Here is a 9052-nt window from a genome sequence, read left to right as displayed (position 1 = left end):
TTATAAGTGGACAAGCAATGACCAAAAACAAGAATATTATGATCAGAGTTGAGCAAAAAAATAAAAGCCAGGTACATGAAGAAGGGTTAGGTTTGGTATTACAAGTGCTGGAATTGGCAAAGGATGATGGTTTTCCATTAGACTGACATTGTTACAGTTTATGTTTTTTCCCCTTCAAATTTTGATCAGTAAAACATTGTTATTATTAGTTGACACGGATTTGCTATGCTATTTGTTAGTTTAACGAGGACACTTTCAATTATGATGATACCACCTATGCTGTGTGGACTCTCCAAAATGCTGCCGCACTCATGTCGAATCCTTCGAAAATGCATTAGTTTTGGAGGATCTAATTTGCACTCGGAGTAATTTCTGGAGAGTCCGAGCAACATAGGATACCACATCAACACATCCTGATAAGTTAACATGGAGTAGTCCTAGGGATATTACATTTATTTCTCTCCTTTGGTGTGGGGCTGGGGGGATCGAAACAGGTCCGGTGACCGGGATGATCGTTCAAACAAACACCTCCATCAGATAGTGACTTAACAAGTCGACACACATTCTTTTTTTTTTCGGAATCACGAACCCTTTAGGTTGTTCCATATAAATTTCTTCCTCCAAATCTCCATTAAGAAGGTTGTCTTTACGTCCATCTGATGGATTTCAAGACCATATACGGCGGCTAACGCTATTAACACCCGAGCAGATGTAATCCTCGTTACCGGCGAGTATGTATTAAAATAATCAAGACCTTCTCGTTGTCTAAATCATTTGACAACTAATCTTACCTTATATTTGTCAATAGTACCATCAGCTTTCATTTCCCTTATGATTACTTAACATGGATTCTATCTCACTATTGACTGCCTCTTTCCAATATTGTGCTTCCGAGGAAGACAATGTTTCTTTAAACGTTTGGGGCTCATTTTCCAACACGAGTGTCAGAAAATCCGGTCCAAAGGAAGTAGTTATCCTTTGACGTTTACTACGTCTTGGATTTTCCTAATTCAACGTACTTTCTTTTGCTTCTTCCCGAGTTCGCTTAGATATTTCACTAGACGACTCACATTCCTTTTTATACGGATAGATTCTCAAAAAATTCAACGTTATCTTATTCGATTACCGTATTAATATGAATGTCGGGATTTTCTGATTTATGAATCAGAAAACGATATGCCTTACTATTTGTTGCATATCTTATGAAAACAGAATCAATGGTTTTCGATCCGATTTTTATCCTTTTGGATATAAGAACTCTCACTTTACCCAAATACCCCCCCCCCCCTCCCCCCTCCGGAAATATTTCATGTTGTTTTTTTTTCTTTTTTCTTTTTCATACGGAATGAATTGTGTCTAGCTATGGGGTACGCGAATGAGTATAGCTTCCCCACCACAAGTTTTGGGTAAACCAGAACTTATCAATTATGCATTCATCGTCACCTTTGACGTTCTATTCTTTCTTTCCGCAATTCCATTAGATTACGGTGACTAAGAGGCGGTCGTTTGGTGAATAATTTCATATTCCAAATATATTTCTTCAAAAGGAGATTCATATTCACCACCCTTATTAATTTTGTGAGTCAACCACATGACATGTTGTTTGTGTCACGAAAAAGCTAGAATTAATAAACGGTGAAGTTTTTAATCTTCAAACACATCTGACACAACTAGAATAAATAAACAGTGAAGTTTTTAATCTTCAAACCGAATAACATCTGACACAATCAGACTTAACAAACAGTGAAGTTTTTAATCTTCAAACCGAATAATATCTAACACAGCCAGATCTAATAAAGAGTAATATATGACACAACAAAAAATGACGAAGCTTTTACTCTTCAAACTGAGTAAAAAGTCGGAGTAGAAAATTACTTAGATTTTAATCTCCCAATGAGTAAAGTCACTTAGGACTTTAATCTCCCAAAAATAAATAAAACGTCACGAAGATTTTAATCTCAATGAACGAGTAAATAATCACGTAGATTTTAATCTCGGCGCAGGAGTAGAAAATCACGATAATTTTATTCTCCATAACGGGTGTAGAAAATCACGAGAATTTTAATTCCATTTCCAAATGGTTTTCCAACTAAACCATTACAACACTTTAAACAGTTTGATGTTTTTCTCTAATCAAACAAGTATATGTACATTTGTACATGTTATATTCATGATCTCAAGAATATTTTCAAGTATTAGTGTAAGCCTAATTCATGTCTTACAATCTTGAAAATAATATTTCCCATAATATCATACATGCTACCAATTGTATACCAACTGATATATTTTATGGCATGCAAAAAGAATTTACTTTGAGATCATCACATAATAACATCTATCCTAACAATTATAAAAGTTATATTTCATAAATTTGAAGGATAGAAAATTAATAGGTAAAGTGAAGAAAGTAGAACCCGAATTTTATGATCACTTTCTTCTTAGATCGTCACTTGTTTATCTTAGTCAGAGAAACCGCGATGCATTTGCAACATATGCAAATGAATATCACTTCCCTTGACACATTCTATGTTTCCATTGATTCCAACAGTGACGAAAATTCTGCCCAAATCTTTCGCAGTCAAAAAATGGCTCCATTGTGGATTTCTTCGAGTATGACACTCGAATCCAACGAAATTTGATCCTATGTTCTTAGTTGTTTCCATCTGATTGGAACCAAACATCAAAATTCCATGTTATGTTTGTTCCGAAGAATACATAATTGAATGTTTTGCCAGGAATTTTGTGAGAGATCGTCTTGTCCAACTTCCACCGGTTAATTGAAAGGAATCCATGTTGTCACCAGTTATTTGCAACACTTTAGTATATTGACTCTATATGGAATCTAGTTACTGTAACTATAATTTAATTCCAAAAAAAAAAAAGATGCAAATTGAGACATCAATTTAAGTCTCTTTTGCAGAAGGGCATCACGACGTCTCGGTGGTGAAAAACTTGCATAGACACTACAATGCTTCAATTTACCATTTCTTCTAGTCATGATCCCATTTCTCCTTCAAAATATAGAATATTCGGCTTCATCAGCAATAACGTGAATTTACTATGCAAAGATCTTCTCTGCCACTTACTTCTTTCTCTTATTAACCAACCAAAAATTCTAATTGAATTTTTTTTTTCTTTTCCCAAGTCTCAACAGAAATTAATAACAAAAATTCTTTAAGATTGTTGGTATTACTGTGTTCAAAATCAGAAAATCAGAGAAGCAAACAAACGTTAGTTCAATAAACAAATCGTAAAATAATTCCGAGCCCACTGAATGCACAGTGTGTCCTTAAGGAATTTAATCCCCTCACTGTTGCCCAAGGTATACGGATTAATTCCTTCCAGGATAGAATGGAATAACTATTCTGTGATAGCGGCACTTCAAATCACAGAACTTCAGCGAACTCAACAAACGGGACAAATCACATATGACACTTATGTTTATTTAGAAAATAATACAACAATGTAGAAAAGAGAGGAGAAGATTTCAGATTTTCCCTTGTCTCAAAAATGAGGCTAAGCCTCTAAATTTATAGACAAAGGAAGAATGATATGTAGAGGTGCAGTCCAAAAGGTGCCTCTTCCATTTCCCATTCACGAAAAAACGCAACAGCGACGGTAGGTTTTTCTCTTTTTGGTGCAATCTGCAAAATAGCCAGAGCAGGACCATGAGCCCGTTTGGCTTAGCTGATTTAGAATAGCTGATAAGCATTAGATGCTGAAAAGCACTTTTAAGTGCTAAAGCTGATTTAAAAAATAAGCAGTTACGTGTTTGGATAAAAGTGCTGAAATTAATAATAAGCAGCTGAAGGACTGAGTATATGAAGGGTTCTGTTTTAAAGAGAAGTATTGTAGGGATAGAATAATAAATATTTTGGTCAAACCTAAAGTGCTTACAAGCTGAAATTTGATAAGTTGGGGGAGACCAACTTATGACTTTTGGCTTATAAGCACTTTTAATTTTACCAAACGCGTAGATAAGCCAAAAAGTGCTTATAAGCCAATTTGACTAGCTTATAAGCTTAGCCAAACACCCTACATGTGTGTTACGCTGAGTGCAGCCAGTGACATCGTCCAGTGGTCCACATGTGCTCCAATTCTGTAGAAATGGCTCTAGATAGCCATTTTAAAGGTTGTTGTATAGGAATTAGCCAATGTGTCCTTAATCTCAGTTTTTTAAATTAATTTTCCGTGATAAAATATTTTTTGAAATTAAGATTTTTAGTTCAAATTTTCAGGACAAAATAAGTACTGATTAATCCCTAAATAGCACCTAAGAATGGTTGTTTGTGCACTTCCCCTTCCAATTCTTTGATCCATTATTGGGCTAATTGAGTTTTGTACATTTGGTCTTCTTATTATTGGGTCACACTGCTTTTTGGGGATTCAAGTCCAGCCCATTTTAAAATGAATGTAGCATAGCTCAATTAAATTATAGTATTAATGCTATAAGGGGTTAAATCTTTATATTGATGGTGTAAAAAATTCATTACACTATATAAAACTTAAAATATTTTTTCCTTTATATCTATACAAAAGATATTATTGGTTGTTCGTCCTAAAGCTTTCTTTATTCCTTTGGATTTTTATGATAATCAGGTTAGTTTAAGCCCGACAATCTAGGCATAGTCCATGTTGCACCTTTTATTAAAACTCAGCTACAGTACAGACAATTTAAATTACTAACACATTAAAGTTCAGAAAAGGACATTTTTTCCTGAGTTGTGCTTCGAATTTCATTCACATTTAGTTTTGGCGTTTGCATAACCATACGAGGACACATTGATTATCTTGATGGCTATTAATCTTGGGAGGTTGTCTTCTGATTAAAAAAAAAAAAAAAAAAAAACAACTTTTGGATTAAGATTAGACATGCATGCACTGCTGCAGATTTGCAGTCAGTTCTATAATTAATTTCTTATGATGTTATAATGATTGAAGTGTTCAAAAACTTTATTGATGTTAAATGAATAGCACCTAGTCATTGTTTGATGTATATATATAGTCTTTGGAGTCGTTTGGTAGGGTGTATATAAGAATAGTATTGCTAGTAATAATGAGATTAGTAATGTTTGATGTTCCTTTTATTTAAGATTAGATTGTAAATATATAGATAGGCCCCTATATTCTTTTTGTATAGTTTGGACATCATCAGATAATAAGTTTGATTTAAGAGCTTTGCTTCTAGTTTCTTCTTCTCTCCCTAGCTAAGAATAGGATTTTCTCATTACGAATTTCACTGAATTTTGACTCTAATTCCAGCTATTATCAGAAAAAGATAGGAGAAGATTATCACCACCAACTTCTCGACTTCGTTATCGCACTATCAATTCAAGCTTCCCTCTTAAAACTCAAACTGATATTTTCAACTATTAATTGTTGGATCGTAATCTCTTAGAGAGGCTTAATTAAAAATAAATTTGTGGAACAATAGGTACACATCATTACCTATATGTGGCATTATGTACTTAAAATAATGAGTTTAACCCAATTATACAATGCCTTGATTTACTAAAATGCTACTTAGCAGCTAAGTGACTGCGTGTCCCTCCCATGAGTCATTGGGGCATCTTCTTAACTTATTCTATTGCACTGATCAAAACACTAATGAGCTCTACATTTTAATAGACTTCCTAATATCAACCAAAACACAAGTGTAAGGTATGTATTAAAAAGAATTCTAATGTCACTCAAAAGGCAAGCATGAAATATATTTAAGTTTTAAAAGAAAATCTAATGCCACTCGAAATGTACCTAAAACAATATACGCATTTGAAAGCCCCGATCCCCTAATGTACTCGAAGTGTAATTAATATTTGGAACAAAAATTTACTTTAAAAAAAGTTAAAAGTAAAAGCACATTTGTGGTATATGCCCTTACGCACACATATAATAATATTACATATCTATATGGGCTTTCTAACAGGAAAACATCAACTTTGATCATATAAGTATAATCATAAATAAGTTTCCTATATATTTTCACCTTATTTAATAAGTACATTATAATCATAATAAGTTAATATAATTTGCTGTAAAATCGCGTACGGGGTAAATATTTTTTATTTCTTAACAGTTGCCTTTTGAAAGGGAACTACGAAAAGGAGGAGAAAACTGAAGACCAACAACTTTTCAGCTTTCATTATATCACTGTCGAGTCAAACTTTTTCCTCTTAAAATCCAACCTGATATCTTCAGATAATCGCTGGATCGTAATCTTTTACAAAAGCATAGGTTATTAATTAGTGCCATAATACACATCATTACCTATATATGGCATTATTTACTTAAACTAATGAGTTAGAGCCAATTAAACAATGCCCTAAATTACTTGAAATGCTACTTGACTGCGAGGGTTGACCACGTGTCCATCCTATGACTCATTAGCGCGTCCCTTTTCATTTATTCTAATGCGCCATTATCCCTAATCGGAATCCCCAGAAGCTTCGATCTCCTCTGCTTAAAATATTAAGGCTAGAGCTAATTAGTACTTAATTATGTTTAAAGTATACGGCGGAGGCTTACGCACATCAACATTTGTTACATAAACATTGGTCCATAAGCCATTTTCAAGGGGACATGCCAACAACCAAGCACTAAGTTCAAAATTTTCACGGCTTAATCCGAGGTCATTATTCCATGATTAAGAGTTTAATTTTTATGAGGTCACAAAGAATTTTTTTCACAATCAGGTCATCCAAAAAACATAACTATAAATAATCATCTATAATAAGTATGATTAGTAACCTGAAAACTAAAGCAAAATAAATTACCTATTACAACATGTTAAAATACATACTTTTTACACTATCAGTATATGTACGTTAAATCTATTGATTAACCATATGATTAAGCATGCGTTTAAATTCTGTAACGGAATTGTTAGTGCTAAATCTAAATATTTGTTAAGGAATATTTGTCTTTGCCTTTGTTGGTATGGTTCCTAATAAGATTTCCAAGGCACACTTGGTTTATAGTAATTGGTTAAGGATCAAGTTGGGTAAAACATAGGATAACACATGGCAGATATTATGAGGTAGGAAGGAATGATTTCGTAATAAAGAAGCAGAAACTGAGTTACTTTAACGTTAGTGAGATCAGATTAATGCATTAAAAAGGACGTTAAATTGACAAGGTGATGAGGCTATATATATGGTAGACGAGCCTATGATAAATTGTGTCATACAAAAAGGAGACAACATATTTACTCAGTAAGCAAGAAGATTTAGTGAATAAAGGTACTCAGCAATTATATTCATTAAACAAACAATGGTTGGAATGATGGGTTGGGGAGCTAACTCTGATCAACAAGGATGGAGGAAAGGACCATGGACTCCTGAAGAGGATAAGCTGCTCTCTGAGTACGTTAACTTGCACGGTGAGGGAAGATGGAGTTCTGTATCTCGTTGTGCAGGTTAGAATTATGTATACATTACTAGGCGTATGAAGAAATTAATGATACTTCTTTATCTTTTGAGATGTTGTTTCTAGCAAAATGTTTTTCTTTCTTTTTCTTTAAGATTTTACCTCGGGCTATGTACAGAGGCGAATTTAGGATTTGAGTTCTATGGTTTCAACCTTTAAGGTTTTAGTATTGAACTCATTTTATTCTTAAAGTTATGAGTTCACATCAAGAATTTATAACAATTTTAGTGAATCTTTGCGCATAAATTTATGCTCCGTGTCGAAAGTTAATTCAATTGAATCCATTACTATGGAGCTACATCTGCCTCTGGCTATGTAGAGACAAACTTAGAACGCTCAGAGCAAGTTCAATTGAACTCATTATTTTCAGCATAGGCCAATGACATATATGTGAAAACCCTTGAAAAGTAGAAGAATATCAAGTTTTGAATCCATAGTTTTGAAAGAACTCGGAATCTTGAATCTATTATTTAGTATAAATATTGAATCCGTCTCAGAATTTAGGATTTGGTTTTAAGTTTTTCCAATATTTATTTTGAAAATTTGGTTGTTGTTGAAGCAGGATTGAATAGGACTGGGAAGAGTTGCAGGCTAAGGTGGGTGAACTACTTGAGGCCTGGACTTAAAAGAGGTCACATAACACCTCAGGAGGAAGGCATTATTATCGAATTGCATGCCTTGTGGGGCAACAAGTAAATTCTTCTCTCTCAATTTTTAGGTTCGTTCTTCTTTAAATTGGTCTTTAATTTCCCTATTTTGGTTATTTACTTGGTATTGTAATGTGTAGATGGTCAACCATAGCACGTTATTTGCCAGGAAGGACAGACAATGAAATCAAAAATTACTGGAGGACACACTTCAAAAAGAAACAAAAAGCTTCTGCAAAACAAGACAAGAGAAAAATTCAAAGGCAAAGAAACCAACAACAACAAAATTGCACCATCGCTAACAAGTTGTCACCTAAAGCAGAAGAAGCGATCATGCAAAAGAGCGATGAACAATATGATAACGAATACCAAGACGCGGTAACGTTCACAAATTATCATCAGAATATGGATCCTGTTGTGGACTTGCCACCAGTAGTGACGACTTCTTCAGACATATCGTATGCATGGACAGACACTATTCCGATGGATGGATTATGGGGAGGATTGTGGAACCTAGATGTAGATGACAAGTGCAAAGTGGCCATCCAAAATCAACCTAATACTGCTAATTATTCTTACACAACTGATTATGCACTCAACTTATATAATGGAGGTTTTATTTTCTGAGAAATTAATTAAAGAGTGGTGCTAATGGAACTAATTAGTCAGATTTTGTTTTTTCTACTATATATGTCATTTGAAGAAGCGAAAATAGATCTGATATTATGTATGATGATTTGTACTTAAACGTCATTATTTTTGATGAATACCCAAAATAAAGATGGATATGGTTTAATTACAAAATTTAATGATGTTTTGTCTCTTAATTCTCTCTGTTGTCCAAGTCCATGTAGGTGAATGAGCTAATGAATTAGAATACAGACGAATCCAGGCTTTGATAAAATGAAAAAAAAAAAGACAGAGGGAAATTCTAATGATCAGTACTGTGCATGAAGCCCACTCATGTTTAGTTCAAAGTA

At 33.8% G+C, this 9052-nt stretch overlaps 1 protein-coding gene across 1 annotated transcript; it reads left to right on the top strand.

The window, feature by feature from the left end:
* The first annotated feature begins 7188 nt into the window (after positions 1–7188).
* On the top strand, positions 7189–8771 carry LOC109214674 (myb-related protein 340-like). The gene is made up of 3 exons (XM_019378614.1): positions 7189–7414; positions 7988–8117; positions 8213–8771. Exons 1-3 carry the CDS (start codon positions 7270–7272, stop codon positions 8697–8699), a joined length of 762 nt encoding a protein of 253 aa, XP_019234159.1. The 5' UTR covers positions 7189–7269; the 3' UTR covers positions 8700–8771.
* Positions 8772–9052: the final 281 nt, after the last annotated feature.

The sequence above is a fragment of the Nicotiana attenuata genome, unplaced genomic scaffold (assembly GCF_001879085.1).
Source record: "Nicotiana attenuata strain UT unplaced genomic scaffold, NIATTr2, whole genome shotgun sequence".
NCBI lineage: Eukaryota > Viridiplantae > Streptophyta > Magnoliopsida > Solanales > Solanaceae > Nicotiana > Nicotiana attenuata.
Note: the sequence above shows the minus strand (reverse complement) of the source record. Positions and strands in the feature narration are given on the sequence as shown.

What these genes read in the sequence shown, in the direction of transcription:
- LOC109214674 (XM_019378614.1), top strand. Translation starts at nt 7,270, where the DNA reads ATGGTTGGAATGATGGGTTGGGGAGCTAACTCTGATCAACAAGGATGG. An exon ending in TTCTGTATCTCGTTGTGCAG is followed by an intron (nt 7,415 to 7,987) that starts GTTAGAATTATG and finishes TTGTTGAAGCAG; the next exon opens with GATTGAATAGGACTGGGAAG. An exon ending in CATGCCTTGTGGGGCAACAA is followed by an intron (nt 8,118 to 8,212) that starts GTAAATTCTTCT and finishes TGTAATGTGTAG; the next exon opens with ATGGTCAACCATAGCACGTT.